Genomic DNA, 24044 nt, shown 5'->3' with positions numbered 1-24044 from the left:
CATGTGCACTGTACAAGCCTTAATATTATGAAAATACTCATAACATGCCTGTGTTTTTTATTCAATTCATTAATCTTAATTGTTGTAGTCATCCAGATCTACTTATATTTTTACATGAGTACACAGTATAACTGTCTATTGAAACATTGCTTTTGTCAGTTTTTTTTGTCCCTTGTTAGCTCATATTTCCACCTTTTGACTATATTATAAATATTAAGTAAAATTAAAATACTTCAGTCTTAACCTGAACTATACAAACATACTGGCATGACAGTTGACACAAGTAAGACCTTGAAATTCATGTTTTAAACTGTGCGTAAATTGAAACAGGTTATAATAAACCTGGCAGTGTTTTTCCTTGTGCTACTACACACAGCGGTGTCCAAGTGCAGCTGCTGGTTTAGAGACACCGCACGCTGTTTTTCAAAATATGGAACGTTTGCTGCTGCTGGTAACGGCTTCTTTAAAAATCCCAGTCCGGTAATGTTTCTCATATATCAGTAGTCCTAACTAATAACCAGTTACACAAAGTCCTTGACAACATCCATTTTGAGGGGAAAGAGGAAGTCCATTTTTCATTTGTGGCACAGCAGTTGTGGTAGGCTTGTTCATGTGTGTGGTCCTTTTTTTTTTTTTTTTCATTTTTGTCTTTTTTAAAGAAGCGAGGGGGTTGAAACTAGGGGGCTGGACGCTCGGTAATGAGTCTTAATGTGTAAAAAAAAAAACACATAAACACTTCTGAAAGGTAGGCAGCAGGTGGTTCTCAAGGTTAAGTGACAAGACCCCTACAGTACGAAGGTTGGGTTTACTGTTTGTACAACTTTTTGTCCCGTATCTTCCAACATCATCCCCTAGCCGAAGCACCTTGTCGATGTCTTCTTCTTCAGTGCAATCTCCCATCCCCAATATTACACACATCCTCCGTCACGTTAAAATATACAACAAACCCTCAATCTCATTAGTTTATATTATGTTAAATGTTATACACATATTCAAATTTTTTACAAACCAAAAACTGATTGTTAAACCCACACAGTATCACATCTGTACAAACTCATCAACAACAAAAAAATAACACAAAAGAAAGAAGGAATATTTTTTTTTGGCAATTAAAAAAGCAACAGCCCAGTCTGTCACAAAACAACAAATTAAGGGGATTAAATACTGAACTCTGATAATGAAAAATGGAACAGTACACAATCTAGAGCTCGACAGAGTCTGTATTTTGTGACGATGATAAAAGCCAATCTTCAAGTTCCCGTAAATGTTAAAAGAAATAAAAACAACATGGTTAAAAAGGGTTAAAAGTGGCTGAAATACAAAGCCTGAGGACACATATACAGTCAGTATGCGACCAGAAACCAAGCTCAAAGTTGGAGACAAGAAAAATACCCTGCACGTCATTGCAAGTACAATAACACTATCTTCCCTTTCAACGAGTGAAGTTCTGCTGTCTGAGATATACAGTACATGAACGGACAAAAGGCTTTTTTATAAAGGTTCAGATTTCAGCTCCTCCACCCTGCACTCCAGGTCAGCCACCTGCACGAGGAAGATAAATATATATCAATACAAATAGATTATTTAGAACCAATACATAATGTGTTTTAATCTTCATTAAATAGCCTTTTCTTATATTAAAATACAACTGAAGCTTTTCTCAATTTGCTGGCAAACTACATTCCTTTCCTACATTACTTTACATTCCATCAGATTTCACCATTTTCATGCTGAAGTAGTGAGACACGTTGAGCTATTAACTACTAACATACAGACTCAATGTGGGCCTCTTGAGGTTAAGTCGCTATTGCTAGAGCTTTCACTTAATTGAAACATATTTTTAGGGTTGTATAAAAGGCCTTATTACTGAAGGAGTTTGGGGACAAAAACTAGCACGGCCTCCAACTGTGACTAAATTCTATCAAACCAATTTAAAAGTGTATTTGCAACTTTAAATTAAAGTGACCAAGCCATCAATACCTACCTATCTTAATAAGGTAAAGGCCTGAAAGGAATAGGATTGGTTCATCATCGTCCAAGGCCTGTCTCACTTTAAACTGTTTGGCCTCGACAAACCACAAATGCTGAGCTGACTGAAAGCCTTTGGTAAGATTTGAAAAAGGCCAACTGATGGCCTCAGAAATGTCCTTGTTTATACAATCGCAAGCCTTTTATCTGATATAAGTCTGATCATCCATAATGAAAATGTACTCTTGGTTGTATAAAAAAATATTTAAAAGCGTATCAGTGCATGTCTAATCCTATAACGTCCCGTCCCCTACCTGCTCTTGGAGTTGTCCGGACTCCTCTTTGAGCAGAGAGGCCTCAGCTCCTTCTTGTGCACAACGCTGGGTCTCCTTCTTCAGATACTCGATCTCCCTGTTACAACACAGAAAAGCACGAGTGAGTTTTATAAACTGAAATACACCACACAACTCTTCTAGCTCCCGTCAATGCAGACACGCTGTCTTACTTAAGTTTAGTTTTTATTTCACATTCAAACAATATAAAAACCCATAGTGATAAAACACATTAGGTACATGTGTTGGTGCGGCAGAAACATGTACAGGCTTGTATGAAAACCACACCCCAACACAATAAAAAAATCTGAAAAAAAATATAAAGGAAATCAAAACAATACAATACAAAATAAATAAAATACAAATCGGTCAAATACATCTGTTTAAATCTGTTCCAAACCGATCAACAGTAAAAGGGAGTGTACATACTTCTGCTGGTACTCCTTGATCAGGCGTTTGGCTTTGCTGTACTTGCGCTCCAGGGCCTGGTACTGGGACTGTGTCTCCTTGAGGTGTTCGTCCACGGCCTGACACAGACTCTGAGCCTCCATCCAGTAGCCCTCCAGCTTCTCCATGCGCTCCTTGTTCTCATGAAGCGTCTGCTCCAGCTGGGCTTTGTCCATACGCCAGCGCTGCTTGTCCTGCTCCGCATGATGCAGCTGCAAACAAAGAGTGAAGAGTCCAATGAAGAAGACATACATTTTAATCACACGCAACGCTTGTATTATTCACATGTTTAATATGGATTTAGCTGCTATTCTGAAGTGTCTTTGGGCATTTTGGAAAAGCGCCATAAACATCCGATGTTTTATATTATGAACAATACAAACTTTAAAATAAATCAGTCAATTACGGTGAGACACTGCAGGTGAATAGGGTAAACAATTGTACCTATAGATAACATCATGAACATTTGATAGTTGATTACTTACATTAAATCAATCACTCTTTTAAATTATGATTTGTTTCAAAGATTTTAAAGTTTTTTACATTACAGGTTCTACATTACAGACGCAAACACTTAAATGTAAATGTTGGACATTCTATTTATACCAGTATAAAAGTAGATATATTATGGAACCAAATAGGCAAAAATCTAAAAATTTACCAGCTCGGAAAAACAATGTTTCTTGTCTGCAGTGTCTTGCCTTCATACAAGATAATTACTTAAAATGATCTTAAGTCAACAACTCACCTTTCTTTTCAGCTGTTGGATCTCAGCCTGGGTCACAGCATGCTTTATTTGAAGCTGGAATCGCACAGAGAATTGGTATTGTTAAGTACAGGTGTTAATATTAGGTACATCAGAAGAAATAAGCTGTGATTACTCAAGAAAACGATCCAGTTAAGCAGGTCACTACTCACCTCTTTGTATTTATGAGCCAGTTTCTCCGGGTCCGTCTCCAGGGGCGACATGTCCTCGTTCTCAGCCAAGTCAAACACCTCGATGGCGCTAGGATACGGCGGACTGGCCTCTTCATCATCGTCCTCTTCCTCATCCGTACCATATTCACCACCCTGTAAAAACCCCAGATCAAAATAATTAGATAAAATGCTCAAGGGCTAGTTCAGTAGTATCAATCACATCAAAGTGTTCTGAGGAGTAATTGAGTGTTCTGGGCGAAGACAATCTGCTTATGAATGATTTAATCTTCTCTTTTTCTTTTTTGAAGCAGCACAAGGAAATTCTATCAACTTCCATTTTTCGGGGTTGACCGGAAAAAAATCTCAGACGTTGATCATTCAAAACCTAGGCATACAAAGATGGATGGCTAGATACCAGAGGTTAAGAGGTAAGTAAAGAAGTACCATTATGTTGCCTATCTTTTTTTGTGGGGAGGGGGGGGGGGTTGTGTGTAGCAGGGATCATTCAAGTTGCAAGTCAGTAACATTTAGAAAGATAAATTGGATTTTGAGAGGACACATTGTTCTATTATGTTTGTGATGGTGAGATTTTGCTTTTAAACAAGGAGAAAATTTATAGAAATTTGAGGATTTCTAAGAGAAAAATAAATGTAAAAAAAAAGAAAATCTAGTTATTGTTAAATGTTTGGATAAAATGTCACAGAAAACAGGAGAAGTAATTAAATAAGTTATTTAATAGTGTCTTTATGAGCACACGTTACTGTGCTTTGACACCAAATGAACACTAGATGGCGCAAAACTCCATAGAGCAAACTAAACATCTATCCAACCTAATGCTTTTCTAGATCCACCCACCACCCACCACCCCCCTTGCTTGAATGGGACAACTTCCTCTCAGTTGTTATTAGTGACCCTACACACACTGTTGGAGGACATGCTCTGTTTATTTTAAAACTAAAACAGAGAGAACATTTCAGACACGTGGATTAACAATGCAAAGGGCATGACGGGCCAACAAATGAGTTATCCCGATTTGTTCCCATTTCAGAGCTGAGCTTATCATTTGATCAGACTGATACTACAGAATGGCCTTTCGCCAGACGCACACTCAACATAACCACACAGGACAATGACAGGGTCACTTCTGTTCATTTCATAATCCTAAAAGGGGAACTAAGGGCCTAATGTGATGACGAACGATTGCACAAAAACTGATTTGTTTTTCATTTTAAGGCGGCATTATGTGCTTGAATAGGTGGAAAAGGTTACATAAACTTTAAAGCTATTTAGGGATGCCTTTGTTCTGTGGTCAAGTAGCTTTGTGTTGGAATATCTCTCAGCTGAAAACAGTGAAATAATTTCGGCCCCATTTATTGTTTACTTATTTTGATAAATGTATTGAGATTTTTCACTCCAAAAACTGAAATTTCTCAAAATTCTTACCAGAAAATAAGTCTCAAATTATGTAGTAGCAAGAGTCTTCTATTTATTTAAATTAAAGATGGAGTCAGTGATTCTGGAGAATTGCTTGTTGTCAAAATCACTTTTTGTCAAAATATCTAGTATTGAGCAAGTACTAAAAAGTGTCGGTCCGAGCGACTTTCTTTACATGCCCGTTTACAGAGCGTATAGGCTGTGTATTAACAGAAACATTGATATTTTTATCCGAGGGCATACAGTACAGACATGTAGGGGATCCTGAGGAGATATTCACTGATTTTGACAGAAAGTGATTTTGACAAGAAGCTTTGGCCAGAATCGCTGACTCCACATTTAATTCTCTTTTATCTGTAAGTGTGATTATGGTAGTGCCCGTGTTAATGCCAGTGATGGTGGGAGAGGAGGGAGGGAAATTGATGAGTAAGCATCACACCCCCACTGATTGTAGTCTAACCTCTTGATCGTCCATGTACTGGTTGTAGCGCTGCTCCATCATCTCCCTCTGCCAGCGCTCCTGCTCCAGAGTCTGCTGGATGAGCTGGGCCACTTCACTCTGCTCCCCCGGCTTCTCTCGCCCAATCACAAACCTGAGGTCAGACAAAACACATGTTCAAAGTGTCTAGCTCAAGTGATATAGAATGATAGTGCTTTGCTTGCTTAATAATACATGATGATCCTTATTTTGTCCTGCCTATTAAAAAGCATGAACACTGGCTCCAGAAGGACAAATTGTTTTTCAGATATAATATACTATATATATATATATAACTATATATATATATATATATATATATATATATATATATATATATATATAGAGAGAGAGAGAGAGAGACAAGGAAAGTGTATTTATATAGCACAATTCAGACACAAGGCAATTCAAAGTGCTTTACAGGGGCCTAAAAATACATCAAGATTAGACATAAGAAAATATTGAAATCGCATTTAAGAGATAACAAAAAACAAAGGGCGAAAACAGGCAGAAAAATAGTTAAAAATGTAAAGAAATTAAAGTTAAAAAAACTATTTAAACACGCTCATATGTTAGTATTCAGTTACTTAGTATAGTGCAATGTATGAATGTAGTGAGGAATGTGCTGGCTCTCTGATGACAGAAAATGGCTTCCTGTTTGGAGCTCAACAAAGGCAGTCTCTATGGAGTAGCCCTCTTCTTCTGTGATTAAAATCAAAACGCTCAATCCTGCTCATTGCACCGTTCATTATAGAGGCTATATGTCTCCTGATTGAGGCTCACAAATCTCCCAAGTCCAATTAAAGCCGGTGCGTAAACAGTAAACAAGGAGAGAAATACAGTAAATCAAGACACAGTTATTAAGCCCGGCCGCTGCAGCCTTTCAATTTTCGCAGCACTAACGGTGGTAATTAAATGTCCACAAACAGACTTCCTGCCCTCGGCCTATTTGTTTGCCTGACATTTTTTATGAATAGGGTCTAGAGCTCTCTGGTTTGCCCTGCCTTTTCGCCATCAACTGCAGCAGATCCATAATGCATGAGCTATCTATGGAGGTCTCTGGTTTTCACAAGTCACACAACACTAACAATTATCCCACCACTAAAAGCCTGAATTATGAATGAAGCTTGGATGACAAAAGGGAGAACAGTCTGCACTACCAAAATGCCAAAGAACTTGTGCTACAAATAGCTCTCTAGGCTCTTTCAAAATGATACTACGGATGGCGAGTGTATTTGTTTCTGATAACTGTGTTTTTCTGTGCCTCTATAGAGTGGAATCATTGGATGGTATTCAAGATGTCTACTAAAAAGGAGGTTTTTCAATGCTGAAGGGCTGTAATCATGACCCTGGGAGACTTTGAGATATAAATCTAGAGTCTGGTGAGCAGAACGGGCAGGATGTGGTAGACGTCAGCCCCAGCTTGTTAGACTGGCTGTGGGTATATATCAAGATGAAACCATCTCTTTCAAGCAAGAATGCTGGATGTCATAGCAAGCTGTAACATATGTCCTGCTAAGGCATGTAGCAAGCCCCAATGGAACAAACACACAAATACAACTGAGCATTGTGGGGATGTCTTTCCTTTTGTGGGTAGTTTACAGTGAGTATTACATAAAATGAACTTTTGATTTTGGTTATGGTGCTAGATAAAGAGTGCTTAGTGAGCTTAGGGTCTAATGGCGCTTTTCCACCGCAAATGTAGCTCGACTCGACTCAACTCGACTCGACTCAACTTGGTTTGGTAGCAGCACGGGTCGTTTTCCACCGCAAATAGTACCTGCTGAACGTGGGCGGGGTCGTCGTAAGGGGCTGAAAGCCTACTCCGGAGCAAAGTAGCAGAGCAGAAATTGCGAGCAGTTGTTGCACTATTAACTGAACCAACCGCCAAAAACACGGATGAAAAATGTTTAAGAAATACCCCCCTTGTATCTGTTTGCTAAAAGAAGTAGAAGAATATTGCTACGGGCCATTAAAAGGGATGGTTGTTGTCCCGATGTGTGACTCTGCCACACAGTCAGCTGTAGGGATGCGTCACGTACATCCCAATGCACGTAAACACGGGCATGATAAAGTTGACTGTTTAGTGCTTGTTTCAGGATACGTGTTTTCAAATGCAAGCCGTGTCTCAGCCTGAATATTTTATTGAGGTAATCAGTTCAGTAATTGTAATCGCTCGCTTGTAATGTAATCGCTCGCTATCATGTCTGTCCCAGCTGGCTACTATTAGCCTAGCTGCTAGCTGCCCTACATGTCTCCTCTCGTATGATAAGTAACTTCCCCAACAACCAACACTGGGTGAGCTTAGCGAATATATGGAAAATAAATTCAGATCTGTGATGCAAATCAAATGAAAGAGAGCCAGAAAAGGCTGCACGTGGCGTAAATACACTCAAAAGTCCCGGAGAGTTGGGGAGAATAAACAACAGAATGAAGCCGGTAGTCTCTGGCCACTGATTGGCCAGACAATAGTCTCTGGCCAATCAGTGGCCGGCCGTCTGTCGACGTCACCTTTTAGCATCGGCTCAGCTCGCTTGGAACCTAGAGCGAGGCGATACCAAAAAAGCAGCCGCTACGTGGTACCAGGTACCATGAAATTGCGGTGGAAAAGCCAAAAATGCGAGTTGAGTCGAGTCGAGTCGAGCTGATACCATGCGGTGGAAAAGCGCCATAAGGGCAGAGGGTGTCATACTATGTACAAACTGTGGAGTCCACTGAGGCAAATGGCTATTTTATGATATTGGGTTATTGAAATATAAACTGATTTGATTTTCAGAGTGTCTGTAGTTCATGGCAATCCATGTTTTGTTAACTGTTTAACTGATAGTATTAATCTGTTCAAAGTCTTCTCATGGTTAAACAGTTGACCATGAACATCTCTAGTGGAGACCAGAGTTAAGGACAAAACACACAAACATTTCTGAGACATCCCAAGAGGCCCCTAATACTAATAAACACTATAACTCTTACTTGACGGTTCCTAAGGTGTTCCTGAGTACGGAGGCGGCAAAGTTCTGTGTGACTCCCACCAAACTGGTCCCATCCACCTCCACAATCAGATCATTCACCTGGATCCTGGAGGAGAGTGGTTAAGAGAGACAGGTTTAGGATTTACAGTGATAGCTCCCTAGTGGCCTCTGTCTGTTCATTATATTTATACGTTAAACACACACGAGCCAAATCCATATATAAGTCCTTGTTTTTGGCAGCCGGAGCTATTCGCAGTTGCCAAGAATCGGAGACAAGTGGGACAATGAAGCATTCACTGTTGGACATGTTTAAACTACAACTACTAAGCTGACCTGGCTCGCTAGGGTCAAAATTGTTTAGAAAAGCGAAGGCCCTTTTTTTCTCCACTGTGTATAAACACACCTGGTGTCCTTCTGTGCCGCTCCGCCGTCTGTGACCGTCTTCACAAAGATGCCCAGCTTCTCCAGACCCATGTCGGCCCCCGCACCCATCCCGATGATACTGATGCCCAGGCCGTCACCATCTGAGAGAGAGAGAGAGAGAGAGAGAGAGAGAGAGAGAGAGAGAGAGAGAGAGAGAGAGAGAGAGAGAGAGAGAGAGAGAGAGAGAGAGAGAGAGAGAGAGAGAGAGAGAGAGAGAGAGAGAGAGAGAATATGAATACCAGACCAGACCAGATGTTACTGCAACTGTAATCCTTGATATAAAAGTTTGGGTGAGTTTAATTTGTTATACAGTCAAGTCACTGTAAGTCAGGCGTTGTTGTAACCATTATCTGGGGGTGGCGAACATGGCTTTGGTTCCATGTTTATGCGGGGGTCTAGTGGTGCAGTGCCCAGCACATCTTTGCAGCGTATCAACGAACCACATAGTGAGGGGCATATTTCTAAAGTAGTAGAGGGATCATAAATTAATAGTGAGTGCTGCGGGCTCCTCTTTTTTGCACTTTTTAAAATGTTCAATATGTTGTTTTTATAGATGTATTCATTGTAAAGTGTTGTGCACAACTTAACATAATTAACATCTTCAAATGCGACGTGTTAATTGCATGAGAATGAGTGATAACACCCAGAATGAGTGATAACACCCAGATATAACCTGAGGTGTAATGTGCGGAGGTGGTGGTATAATAATTTGCCCTGCACTGTTTCTCTCTTTGCTGTTCTGGGACATAAACTGCAGCGTCTATTGTATCCTGAATGATTCAGTTTATTTGAAAAGTATAAGCACAGCAGCAGCCCATCATTTCTAAACACATATGGTATCCTATGCAACCTGCCCTGTGTACACACACACACACACACACACACACACACACTTCTAAATATAGTCTTCTATAAATATATTAATGTGCCATAATGTTGAAGGGATGTTTGAGATGTGGCTCGCTGGGGAGAGATGGACAGTAAATCTTGCACCACTGCACTTTATCTGCCTTGTGGGGGACGGGACGGCTGACAGAAGGTAGTTGTGGAAACACCAAAGGCCTTTTTACATAAGTTAAGATAGAAATGTGTTTTTTCTTTTTCATTGGAATTCAAAAATAGACAGAGAGACTAAAGCACAGCTGTCCAGTGGGATACCATTCTGTGAATTTGTCCCCAGATATCACGCAAAACTCATACCTTTGTCAGCATTCACCAAGGGATCTCCAAGTCAAAATGTCAAGGCCATACTGGCAAAAGCAGGAAAGATATAATGTAACACCAAACCACCATATATACGTAAGCACCAGGGAAAAGACAGCAGGCTTTTGTAGATAACTCCATAATATCCAATACCTTTCTCCAGCTCCACGGGGAACAGGTCCAGCCTCTCCACCCTCTTCTCCAGCTCGTACTCAGCAGACGCCGCCATGGGGTCCACGTCCTCATTACGCCGGTCGTAGTCCTCGTTGGGGTAAGTGGCAAACACCTGAAGGTACAGGCATACACACTGGATCAGACCTGGGAGTTTCTTTGTCAGTTAGCTTAGCTTAGCATAAAGGATGGCAGTAAGGGGGGGAACAGCTAGCCTCTGTCCAATGGTTAAATAACTGCCCACCTTTGTTCCTTTATTTAAAAATGCAGGTGTAAAAGAAACAAAGTGCGGGCAGAAAGAGCTAGGCTAGCAGTTTACCCCTGTTTCCATCCTTTATGCTAAAGCTAAGTAAACCATATCCTTGCTGTTGCTGTAAATTCAGTGCACCAACATGACAGTGGTAACAATTTTCCTCACCTAACTCTAAGCAAAGAAGTGAATAAGCATGTGCCACAACAATTTCAAACTATCCCTTTAAGTCTGTCTGTGGTGTTTGTGTCGTGAGCACACTGTTAGCCCTTTGGTATCATGTATCTCCTTCCACTTAAGGTTTGAGTTTCTTTTGATGACGCTTTCTTTTCTGTGCAGTCATGATGGCGTATCACTCTTTCATGCTAATACTCGCTTCTTGTTTCATTTACTCCAAATATAGCAACTGCTACTGATAACAACAACACGCATCACTTCCTGTGCAGCCTGGAAAGCAGGGTAAATGTTAATTCCCCCGTGTGTGTGTGTGTGTGTGTGTGTGTGTGTGTGTGTGTGTGTGTGTGTGTGTGTGTGTGTGTGTGTGTGTGTGTGTGTGTGTGTGTGTGTGTGTGTGTGTGTGTGGGGGGGGGGGCGCCTGTGCGTGTGTGTGTACACTTGTACAACTATTTTTGTGAGAAGCAGAACCAATTGAGGACATTTTTGGAAAGTGAGGACATTTTGGCTGGTTCTCACTTTGGGACAGGCCTCTTAAAGGGCCAATAAAGAAGTCAACTTTTAATTTATATCATTATGTTTAGGCAATAGTTTGAAGAAACATAAAATAAATGTGCAAAAATGATTGCAGCTTATCACCAAACACGGGTTGTGGAGACAGTCAGACAAGCTGGAAAAATGATTTGATAACAACCGACCACTACTGTTAATGCAGACATAATTGGATTCAAATGTATCGACCCTTTCAACGGACACAGCCGCAGCATTTTCCCCCAGGCCCTGCGAGCTGTATCATCTCACAGCGGTAATGTGTATCAAACAAACATCAATCTCAACCACTGAAGTTGCTCTCATGAAGACAGAGAGAGAGGGCCTCTGTTTAAGCTGAAGAGCCCAACTACTTCCTACACATTCACTCTGGTCTGCCAGCATGACAAGTTTACATAACGCACCTCACGCATGCTAATGGAGGCCCTATGCAGCTGCTGGTCACTCTCACACACACAGACACACGCGCGCGCACACACACACACACACACACACACACACACACACACACACACACACACACACACACACACACACACACACACACACACACACACACACACACACACACACACACACACACACACAGACACAGAGAGCTGAATCTTTAAAAGCCTCACTTTCAGTCTTCCAAGGTAATTATGCATGCATCACTAGCCACACTGGATTCGATCCTGGTTTTTCTCCTTTCACACATTCCTTCATTTATTGCACCAATTTCTTAACTTTTTTCACCACTATCTTTTGTTTCCAAGGAAACATTTGAACACTTTTTCGCTTGGGTCTACGTTTTACTTTATCTAAAGTCTCTCTCTCTCTCTCTCTCTCTCTCAGATCTCTCTCTCTCTCCGTTCAGTTTTGTCCGTCTGTGTTAACAAAGTAGCATCTCGTAGCTTCAATGCTAACCTTCAGTCATATGGGCCCCGTCTCCATAGCAACCCCATAGCAAAGAGCCGCTCATGTTTTGACAGCGCCTTTGAAATGTAACCAGGCCCCCCTCCTCTATCAGATTTATTCAGCATCATTGTATTTTCACGCATCATTGAACAATGTACATGCTTCTGCTTCCTCTTTTTAGCCTCCCTTTAGCCATAAGAATAGGGTCTAAAATGTTATTGCCTTGAGCCAAAGTCACTGCCAGCACCGAATGTGACGAAGCATAAAGTTCACAAGCTTCCTAACAGTTTAGCTGGTGTCAAATTCTCCTTTTAGTGCAGGCATATAAACATTTATTTCAGTACAATAACAATTTGGGAATACGCTGTTGAGCTTTTTTTAAATGATAAGATAGATACCTCTCTGTATGCTGAACACAGCCTGTGGCCACTTAATGTAGCTTAGTTTTGAAGACTGGCAACTTTTAAGAAAGAGGAAATTGTAAAGTTCACATATGGGAATGTTGTTGACCTTGTGTATGAACGAGTGTATTCTACATAATGTCAAACTATTACTTTAAAATCGTCTCTCTTTTTTTCTTAGTGATACCTGTTTCTCTCTCTTATGTTTGTGTAGTGCCCAAAGGTCAGTCAGTGTTAGCCCTGCTGTATCATGTCTAATCGACTTTCAGCTACTTAAGCTTTGAGTTTCAGTAGTTTACCCTTGCAGTGTCCGTAATCCTTTAACTGAAAACAATTTTGATATCCATTGATTAGTTCTTTCTTAAGTAACTGTTTATAGACAAGACAAGCAACTTAAAAGACATGGAAAATGTGGTATTATAGGTATTTTAACCTATTTGTTTTACATTTTATAGACTGACTGAAAAAGGAACTCATTGATTAATCTATAATAAAAACCATTAATTGCAGCCAAACTGATTGTGTTATTTGAAGTGCAGTTTCAGTTTTAGTGAATCAAATTGGACCTCACTCTACTGCGGATGACAAACAGCATTGGAGCAGCATTGACATCTAATGGCTTTTGATTTAGGTTACCTTCGTATTTAGAGGGATTAGCAGAATGTGGATTACAGACACACAAAACGCACGGTTTTACATCCTAAGTAACAAAGCATTGCCCGCATTGCCCAGTGTGACAGCGGCTCCTCATGTGTGTGCAGCGCTTCACTCCCGGTGTTTTTTAAGATGAAGAGGCCACAGCTGGTGGCTTGTGGTGCCCTCGTTTCACGCCCACGATGCCTCAGAAGATCAAAACAGCAGCGTTAACTACACGTGGCAGTGTTAAGACACAGTAACGAACAGATATGTGTCGTGACCTCCTGCCTCGGGCTATAGTTCAGGACCGAGGCTGTTATGCAGGCCAGCAACGCCCAAATCAGTGTTGCCAAGTCTGCTCTTTACAAGCGACTTTGGGCTTGTTTTTTTTGTGTAAAGTAGCTTACAAATGTTGGCTGTTTCTCCGTTTGCTACAATGAATATGATATAGGAATTTAAAGTATTTACCTTTAAAAAAATATATAAGTGTATTATATTTCAGAAGTACGAATGTAAAGTTGATGAATGTGTACGCAATAAAATCCCTTATTATTATTGTAGAAATAGAAAAGATTATAGGATGTGCAATGTGTATAGCGTGGATGTTTATAAGCTATTTGCAATTGTTGAGGAAATGGTCCAGGATATATTTCTTCCCAAAAGAAGAAGGTTGCTTCTTTTGGGCTGGTTTTTATAGGCCTAGCAAGAGCTGGCAACCCTGGCCACAATCCTGCCAAGAGTGAAATATAGACTTAACACTTTCCCTTCCCGGAGGAAAATATTCTGCCGCCTTAATGAGTGAAAATCCCAAACTGGGCAGGCGGACTAATGAGATCTTGAGTGATACAACCACTTGCCCCAGCCCTCTCCGATATCAGCATGCAGAGCAGTAGATGAGCTGCTAGAGCGACGAGGTGGCTAACTTTGGAAGACAAACATTGGGATTAAAAGCAGGGTGGTGGGGGGTGGGCTGGGCTGGAGGAGCCCACTGTTCCAGTTGTGATAGCAGATAGTAGGTCAGAGGAGCTAACAGATGGCCAGGAAACTCCCTCCCTCCCTCCCCTCCCTGCGCTACCAGCCTGGGATGTCCTACAAAAGCTCTGTGGGCAGCTAGCTACAGCCACACTCACTAGCTAACAACAGATTGTGTTTGTGTCTCTAAAGGGCACCCGCTCGGGACTGTAGGGGGAATTAAAAATAGCCAGTGAGCGACAACTACCATTTTACGAGGCTGTTTTGGTGGCAAGGAGATGTTTAAATGATAGAGCTGCTCTGGAGGCCTCAGCTTTCCTACACTGTGGCTCCATCGAGCTACAATGTTATTGGGTAACACTGTGGTGGTTTAACTAGTGAGTCAGTGCCCCCTCCCACCCCTCCCCCCCTACGTCCACAGCTGCATCAAGCAGAAATAGCGTTTTCCACTCCACATTCTGTTGCACTGAACTTTCCATCTTTTTCATTATGTGCCCACGAGAAAGGCTAGAAGAAATGTGTCTATTCTCCAGACTTAATCTTCTTCTTCCACACGCTACTCCGCACCGTTGCTTGCCGAAACTCAGAAATTCCACAGAATGTGCGACCACACAGCACAAGGAGTGTTATAACTTTCCAAGCAGTCCACCACACGTTGGCGCTGATATTAAGGAACATTTGAAAGGCCACGTCCCTCACCCCGTAAGTCCGAAAACAGTTATTTCAACTTCTTCATGAATTTTCATTTAAAAAAACACAACATTTTCAACACAGCCTTGGTGGCCTAGGATACACGTGTCTCTACAACATGAGAAAGATCGATTGGAAAACATCACCGCCATCGACCGAAACATCTTTGCAAGGGCCAGGCTTAGCAGCTAATTGCCCATAACTCGTTGACCGTTTGTCCAATCATCATGAAACACGGGGGAAATCTGCAGAACACGTCTGGTATAATGAGTCCCAAATCAATTTGAGCCCAAACCATATACCACAAAAATAATATGTTTGAAAGGCCACGGCCCTCGCCAGGCTATTGGTTAGTAGTTAAGTAATTTAAAAAATCTCCGAAAATAGTACTGTTCTTTCTATTGTTTCAACTAATGTCGGGAATGGGAGCTTCATTGCTTCTCCACAAGTGCAGAGGAGAATTAAAGTGTTTGTCATGCCTAATGTGAGATCTGGTCTTTGGGTGCCTCACTGCTCTGCGAATAAATGACTCCACTACTCTTTGGGTCAGATGCTAAATCAGACTGTCAAAAGTTGAGCATGTGCAAACCAAAAGAACCACTTATTCTCTTCACAATTTAACAACACCACCACTATTAATCACTTCCCCAAAACCACCACGGGTCAAACCAGTCCAGAAGTGGCAGGTAATTGCTTTTAAATCCTCCTCAAACAATTGACTGAGTTAATCCATATCCCAGATGTGAAACACGCAGACAGAAAAATATGGATGTGGTTTTCGCAGTGGACCGCTCTCTCTCCCCCAGCCAATAACATGGATATGGTGCGTTTGTCATAGCAACGGTTGCGTGGCACGAGAGCCAGTGTATTTTGGCATGCCAGTCTTTGGTAAGCAGCAGTTGTGTTAAGGCTTAAGAGACACGGCAGCATGAGAATAAGGTCAGCAACAAAGATCTGAATGACACTATACAGTGGAGGCAGCAAATACTGTATATGGTCATAAGTCGTTTTATTTGTTTGGTGTGATGAATGTATTTGTGAGTCATAACTATGTACTGATAATAAAGCCTTATATAGTTTATTCCTCTATGTCACTGGTTTTCCACTGTAGTCCAAAAAAAGATAAATAACTGAAAATTAAGTTTGAGTAATGTTTGCCACAAAGGCTTTGGTCTTTTTTTGGGGGGGGAGGGGGGGGTTTCAAAAAAATGTAATTGAGAGTTCGGGAGAGACAGAGATGAAATAAGGCAGAGAGGGGAATGACATGCCGAGAACATCCCAGGCCGGATTCTAACCTGGGTCAACTGCGACAAGGACTGAGCCTTCATGGGGGACACGCGCCTCCTTCTTTTTTTTTTTTTATACGATTTGTTTACCATCATAAAAACCTACAGCCTTATGCTTTAATCAATCAATAAATACGGTTATATAATAAGGTCTCAATCTTCACTGCAGCACAGATGCAGCCTCACAGATGACAGTAGCTAGCGCCTGTTGTTTTTATTATAAGCTTGACAAGATGATGTCAGATTGGACGAGACACGCAGACAGACACCAAGAGCGAGACATTGCATAACACGGCCTGTCGCAGTAACCTGAGTGAAGGGGGGGGGGGGCGCACCACCACGTAACGCCTAGCAACCCACCACCGCCGCAGAACAGTGAAAGTGGGACACGGTGACCTTGCTGATAATCCGTCTGGTCTCCCATCCCCTCCTGTTTGTGAGTAAAATGCACTGTATGACACTCTGCAGGCCCGCGCTGAGTCAAAGTAATAAGACAGTTTGAGGATACCATGACAACGTGGTGATGTATTATCTCCCCTTGTGCAATCCCCCACATTGGCTGACCTGAGGTTGCATGTTGGGCATTCTCTATTTGAAGTTTGTGGTAGCAACGTTAAGACATGTTTTGGCAGAATTCACCAACGGCAACACTGAGTTTATTACAATATGAGAACAGTCATTGTTTGAGTTAATGATACAGTACAATAGAAAATCATAGGTGTTCTTTGAGCGGCCTGGCAGGACTGTTGTTGAGAGCTGCGTAGGTAGCAGAAACTCGGTGTGTGTGTGTGTGTGTGTGTGTGTGTGTGTGTGTGTGTGTGTGTGTGTGTGTGTGTGTGTGTGTGTGTGTGTGTGTGTGTGTGTGTGTGTGTGTGTGTGTGTGTGTGTGTGTGTGTGTGTGTGTGTGTGTGTGTGTGTGGGGGGGGGGGGGGGGGGGGTGATGGTGGCTTGATTAAAAGTGCTAAGAGCTAGGCGATGAGTGAGTGAGTGCAGCAAGGTGATTCTGGTGCATGAAAAATAAATCAGATTATTTCTAGTTTGAAGGGAACACAGCACACATCCTCCAGACGCTTTCTACCAACAATGGGATAAATAATTTAAAATCACAACATGCCAGCCAGGAGGCTATATACACACATCGGGAACTTAATGTGTTGGTACGGAGTGAAATAGAACAAAAGCCAAAACAAACAAGCTACGAGCTAAATCAATTACACATGAGAGAGAGAGAGGCAACTTCCTGCGTTTTCGATGAGAAGGCGGCCCTGAAAAGCACGAGAGAAGTCTGCGAGGATAATAACAATGCTGCTATTTTTACTTACAGTCTGAGGCTGGTGACAAAGAGCGAAAGGGAGGGAAGAAGCAGCGAGGGAAAGGGTGTCAGGAGGAGCAAAACAAAGGAGCTAGTGTGAACTCTACCCCAAGCAGAACTGTGAGATTGTTGAGGGGACACAGACAGACAGACAGACAGACAGACAGACAGACAGACAGACAGACAGACAGACAGACAGACAGACAGACAGACAGACAGACAGACAGACACACACACGCAGGAGTAAGCTGAGTGTAATACAAGGACAAGGACGTGGGCCCAGACATCCAACCGCCATCACCACAACATGACTTAAAAGGTGGAGTCAACGATTGAGGAGAATGATTGTTGTCAAAATCCGTTTTTGTCCAAATCTGGGAATATCTCCTCACAATCCGTACCGTGTGTGCGCTCAAAAATAATCAAATGTTTACACAAAGGCTCTGCGAACAGGCATGTTGCTAGCTACATTGAGCACCTTTGTTTACATTAACTTTTTTTACATACCAGTGTATGGAGCCCTATATGGAGCCTAGGCTTAACACCAGACTTCTTCTTCAGTTTTTTTTTAGCTCACACAGTTACGGACAAGTTGTGGATCCTGAGGAGATATCCAAGGATTTTGACAAAAAGTGTTTTTGACAACAAGCGTTCTCCAGAATCGCTGACTGCACCTTTAACTGTTGCTGAAAGCTGAATTGTAGCACGGGAGGGGAAGCGTGAACTAAAAATGGACACTTCCTGTTTGGAAGAGAAACCAACTGACACTGACTGTGACTTCAGAGCCAGCCGTTACACAGTCGCATGACATTTTAGCTGCATAATAACACCCCTCCCATCTGACCTGCCCCCCCCCACCCATCAATCTCCATAACAAAGGCCACAGTGATACAGTGTGAAAGGACTCTGTAGGAGGTTATTCTGCGATGACGGTCGCAGGGTCACAGCCACATTCTGCCTTCTTTATCAAAGCCTGTGAGCTATGACTTCTTTATCACGCCGTACACAATGCTTCCTTCATCTTTGATCTCTCCTGAGAACAAAATAATGATGTGAATGGAGTCTGTTTTTGTCCTTTTATTCCTACAATCGTATGATGGGCATAGCAAGCTTAAGGCAGTATGGCATGTACTGTACGAATATGCCATCAGCAAGCATGGCAGATACAGTTTACTTTCATCCCGGTCGGGTGGATATCAGTATTGGCTTACCACAGTAAAGATGTCTTTGTTATTTTATTTGTAGATACTTTTTTTTAGAAAGGAAGAGGTATTATTCTCAACAGAACGCATGGGTATCCTTGAGGCCAGACGCCAGACAAAATAAATTGACTAAAAAGATTTCCTATTAAAAAAAAACACTTGAAAAGCTGATTTTATAAAAATTTTGTAACCCTGACTTTTCATATCCATGCAGTTATTTTCTTCTCTGTATTTAGCTGGAAAATTGCTTCATTTCTTGGCTCGTTATCACCACCGACCATCGGTCAGTGGAGCAGTTTGAAAACTGTAACACTAATGAATATCGTGACACCTCTGCCTTTACGGCCATCTTAGTTCCAACGGTTAGACATTAAAGGAATGGTTCAACAATTAGGAAAAAAAGCATAGAAGTTTGTAGGTGATGGTAGGCAGATTCTCTCATTTTAATGAGGCCTGTTCGTTTTGGCTATGTTGCTCGCTCCCAAATAATTTCACCAGATTTTGGTGTAAACACACCCTTAAACAGTTCAGCTCTGAATTATCTTGCCTCAGTTCAAATCTTTGTCACACCTCTTTTATCTTAAGGGTCCGATGTCTTTTTATACTCTCAAACTGAAACATCAAGCTCCAGTGGCTTGGAACTACTGGCTGATGTGCAGCCATGAGAGGAGAAAGCAAGAGCAACTTTTTCAACTTGACTGGTCATGATACGGGGCAGGAGCCCTTAGTCACTGAAATTGCTTTCTGCGTGAGGGAATGCGGATGATGCACTGTGTCAAGGCAGAGAGAGTGTGTGTGTGTGTGTGTGTGTGTGTGTGTGTGTGTGTGTGTGTGTGTGTGTGTGTGTGTGTGTGTGTGTGTGTGTGTGTGTGTGTGTGTGTGTGTGTGTGTCTCAGACCTCAAGGCAGAGCATTGTAGGGATGTACTGAGCTCGAAAAGGATAGGATGCTCTTCTCCAGACCACTGAACCAATCCTCAGACATGGACAGACACTTTAAATCAACTCTATCCCAACCTCCTCCTCATCTCTGCTTTTCTCTCATCTCGCGGCTTTTTTCTCACTAGCTACCTCTTTCTCACACACACACACACACACACACACACACACACACACACACACACACACACACACACACACACACACACACACACACACACACACACACACACACACACACACACACACACACACACACACACACACACACACACACACACATAGACACAAACACCATGTCTCACCCAGCTTGCACATTTAGGGCTGCTGAATGTATCAAAAATGAATCATCATCACATTGAAATTTGAGGTATACGTACTAGTAATTAAGCAGTAGAAGGGGGGGGCTGAATATGTTCTGCTTAAATGATCAATAATTAATAAACAATAACATGTTGTTGGAATGGAAATAATGCTTTTAATTTGTTCATTCATTTTGTTCATAGTCTGCGTAGGCTACTTACTGCCTGGGGTCTATGTTGGCAGAGAACCCAAAATCAAGAAAGCCATTAACACTTTCAGTATTTGTTTATTTACCGCAAGTGATGTCGTCATCGCAATATTCAACAGTGTTATCGCATATCGCAAGTTTTCCTGATATCGTGCAGACCTACTTGCATTGGCAACGGTGTGTAGTATCCATTTCTCTTAAAACAAGAGCAATTATCCAGGCCTTTTTTTTCTCCCTCCTCCCCCGGCAATCATTTACAGAAGGAGCTCACCCGCTGCATTTCAGATAAGCATCTACATCGCAGCTCTTTCGGGGGCCCGCTTGAGCTGCACAGTAGGAATGCAGGACCGTCCGTTAGCAAACTGGCTACTGAAGGCAGGAGGGTGTTGGTATAGTGTGCAAAGCCCCGTGTTGAAATAGGATCAAATCAAAATGTCAGCATCATTCTGACACCGGCAGAAGCTGAGCGAGTTCATTAAAACAGCTGACAGTGGCGCTGGCTATATGACTGGACCACGGTAGATAAGCTTTAAGGTCAAGTCACACAAGCGTCTCAGTGTACCACAAATATGTACATGATCGATCAGAAATCTGCCTTGAAGTCTGACATAACATCTTCATGTGTTACCTAGAATTATTAGAAGGTCACCTATTAGATGGCATAAAGAGAGGAGCCACACCCCCTTTTACCAACGTAACTTAGCCCTACCTCCACCTGTGATAGTCCACACCCCCAGATACCCCTGGAATTTGACTGGCAGTTAAATACAAACTGGCTGTTAGATTTAGAGCCAATCAGAGCAGAATGGGCTTTCGGAAGGCGGGGTTTAAAGAGACGGGCTTTAAAGCGGAGCGTTTCAGACAGAGGCTGAAAAGCGGGAGATTCAGCGATGGCACTGTGTGAAATAGAAAGCTTTTTTGGACACTACATCCTGAAAACAGTTTCTAGTAGCAACCCAAATTACAATTTTTAACCTAAAAATAACCATAATATGTCATCATTATTGATCATGTTATGTGTGTTCCCACAGTGTGTCCCCTCACCGTGATGGGGGCCGTGCTGAAGCGGATCTTCCTGGAGGGAGGGGGCTCCTCCTCCTCCGCAGGCAGCCCAGCGATCTCCATGCTGCTGGACTCTGGCTCATAGCTGTCATCTTCTTCTTCTTCTTCCTCCTCCTCCTCCTCGTCTACCTGGCTTCCCCCAAAGTCTTCCCCCACGGCGCTGTACGTACTGATATCCACTGTCTCGTCCATCACAGTCCTGTCTTCCCCCTCTCCGGCATCATTAGCTGTATCCCTCTCCTGCCTGTGCACACCACCACCCTTGGGAGAGCTTTGATTCTCATCCGTCCCAGTTTCCCCATTCTCGTAACAGTTGAAGGTTGTGTTCAGGGCTCTGCTGCTCGGTTCCTCCGAGTTATCGTCAGGTTTGACCTCAACACCTGCATCTGAAACAGTCTTTTCTCTCTGCTTGTTTGGCTCTAGGTGTTCAGTAGTTGGGGCACTTTGGCCAATGCTTCGGCCCCCGTTAACACTTTCAGACGGGGCAGTCCCTCTCCCCCTGGGGCTCCTCGGAGGAGGCCCCTCCTGGCCATTCAGATTGCTCGTTAAGTCGTCCTCCTGATTGCCTGCTGCAAAGGCACAAACCCTCTTAGTGATTATTTTGGAGTTCAACACGCCCACCTTGGCGCTGACCCCCCTGGAAGGGAGCGGTGGGGTGTGGGAGAGGCGGTGCAGGTTGTTCCGGAGCTCGGATGCCCGTTCAAACACGGCGCTGAGCTGGCTGACTGTAGGGGACACTGCCTCGCTGGTGTCCAAACTATCAAGTGACTCTGTGCTTCCATTAAAACGAGCCATAACATCCAACCTGCCATCCTGGAACCCTGAGGCCTTGTCTGTCTTCAGTAGAACCCTGGTAGTGGCCAGCTTGTCCTGCCTCTCCTGCAGCAGCCTCTCCTGTTGCTGCTGCTCGAAGATGCGGCGTGTCTCCTGCAGCTTGGAGTAGCTAGGCGACGAGGCCCGTTGGTGCCCATTCTCGGGTTTGACGTCGAACCTGTTCACGCGCTCGGAGACGGTGGATCCGAGCTTCAGTAGTGCGCTATGGTCCACGTTCTCGTTTAGACTACCAGCTCTCGGGAGGGAGAGACGCACCGATGTGTCGGCGGTCCGTTCGCCCTCCTCTACCTCCCCCTCGGCCGGAGGGGTGGTCGTCATCTGCTGAAACAACATGTTTTTGATACGGTGCACATTGGAGCCGTACCTGCGCCCCCGGGGGCCGTCCTGCAGCAGGTCCCCCCCGTTCGCAGCACTGACGGGCTTCAGGGCCTGCATCCCCGCCTCGTAAGCGTTCCTGTGCGGGGATGGGCTCCGGAGCGTGGAGCCGGTGCTTTTGGATGTGGATTCGGTCTTCATCATGGTCAGGTCAAGTCAAGCGGCGCAACGGATGCTTAGCGACGGCATGTCCCCCCTTTCTCAACCCCCAGTAGCGAATGTGTATTAGGTTATCCACCAGCAGCAGACGATCCTCGCGAGGTGGTGGCGCCCAGACTATAGACCGGCAGATGGGGAGAAACAAAAACAACAGATCGCGTTAAAGGCCTGCTTGCATCCGCTGCAATACTCGTCCAATGCAACAGAGAAAGTGAGCACGATGCATCTGTCATTAGCTCGCCCTGCAGTTAAAACAATGCAAAACCCTATCTCTCACGTATTATTGCATTAGTCATAAAAACAAAAAATCCACATACAAGTAGAACAGTAACGAGCTGCGGATTTACCGCAGTTGACGCCAGATTGCTTACGTTTAATCCCTTTTTACAGGCAGCATCATTTTGATCTCTTCATTCTGTGAGCTGCAGATTTCTGGTCTCCTCTCACAGCGGCACGGTGCTGCTGCATGGAGGAGGAGCTGCTGGGTCATAGTGCCCGCCTTGCTACTGTCTGTGGGCTATGTAGCCTAGCCTACTGCACCTACCTTTATTTGGGCTATTGTTCTTTTAAATGCATTAACCTTTAGGTGTTGTAGCGAGCTACTACTTAATTTATCAGACAGGGTTAGTCGTCTGCAGGTGCTAAGGGCTAACAGCGTGGAAAATGTCAATTAACACCTCACCTACTTCGAAAAAATGTAGGCTAGCCTACATAATTTAATTAAGAAGGAACGGATAACGGTTAGAAACGTTAGCTAGCTAGAAGTAGCCTACTAAACGATATGGGATACTTTTTTTATCATGTTAAAAGTGATTGAGAAATGGTTAGCTAAAAATGGTGAAATGGCTTAAGGTGATGGATTAATAGTGGGAATTGTTAGCTAAAAATGTTGAGAAAGCTAAAAGTGATGGATTTGGTTGAATGGTTAGCTGAAAATGCTAACTGCTATAAAGTAGGCCTGTGGATAAAAAGTTGCAAGTGAGAAAAAAAGGTTCAGAGCGTGCGCAAGTGGCTACATTGCCTAAACAGTTGGCTCAAAAACATTATTATTGAAATAAGTAGCCTAATATGTATGGTAAATGGTTAAATAGTTAGTTAACTTTGTTAAATGTTTAAAATAGTTATCTTCTGTCTCTACAAGTGGTGGTATTATGAATGTAAACATGACCAATCTGACCATGACACTCCAATACACAATTCAAATGTATGAATGAATGAATGGAAAAAATATAATGTAATATCCTTATTTTAAAAGTGAACGGAATACATTTAGAGTATGTTGATGAAGGGTTGCTGAAGTCTTTCTGACAGGATTGAACATTAGGAAAAATAAAAAATAATCATAATAATTAAAATTCGAATTTGAATGTGGATAGTATCAAACACAATTCTTCATGTGTCAGCAGTACAATTAAATAATCCCAGTAACAGGGTTCACTGCCCCTTCCACAGCT

At 42.8% G+C, this 24044-nt stretch overlaps 1 protein-coding gene across 1 annotated transcript; it reads right to left on the bottom strand.

Moving 5' to 3' along the window:
* Window positions 1-9: 9 nt before the first annotated feature.
* LOC307266549 (neurabin-2-like) lies at window positions 10-23017 on the bottom strand. The gene is made up of 11 exons (XM_080048593.1): window positions 22962-23017; window positions 21205-22707; window positions 10326-10458; window positions 8950-9070; window positions 8548-8652; window positions 5560-5692; window positions 3666-3818; window positions 3496-3549; window positions 2730-2959; window positions 2283-2379; window positions 10-1542 (listed from the first exon to the last, which is right to left on the bottom strand). The coding sequence occupies exons 2-11, from the start codon at window positions 22573-22575 to the stop codon at window positions 1492-1494; spliced, it is 2448 nt and encodes an 815-aa protein (XP_079904719.1). The 5' UTR covers window positions 22576-22707; window positions 22962-23017; the 3' UTR covers window positions 10-1491.
* Between the last annotated feature and the right edge of the window lie 1027 nt (window positions 23018-24044).

This window comes from Ammodytes marinus, assembly GCF_949987685.1.
Source record: "Ammodytes marinus genome assembly, chromosome: 20".
In the NCBI taxonomy this organism is placed as follows: domain Eukaryota; kingdom Metazoa; phylum Chordata; class Actinopteri; order Uranoscopiformes; family Ammodytidae; genus Ammodytes; species Ammodytes marinus.
Note: the sequence above shows the minus strand (reverse complement) of the source record. Positions and strands in the feature narration are given on the sequence as shown.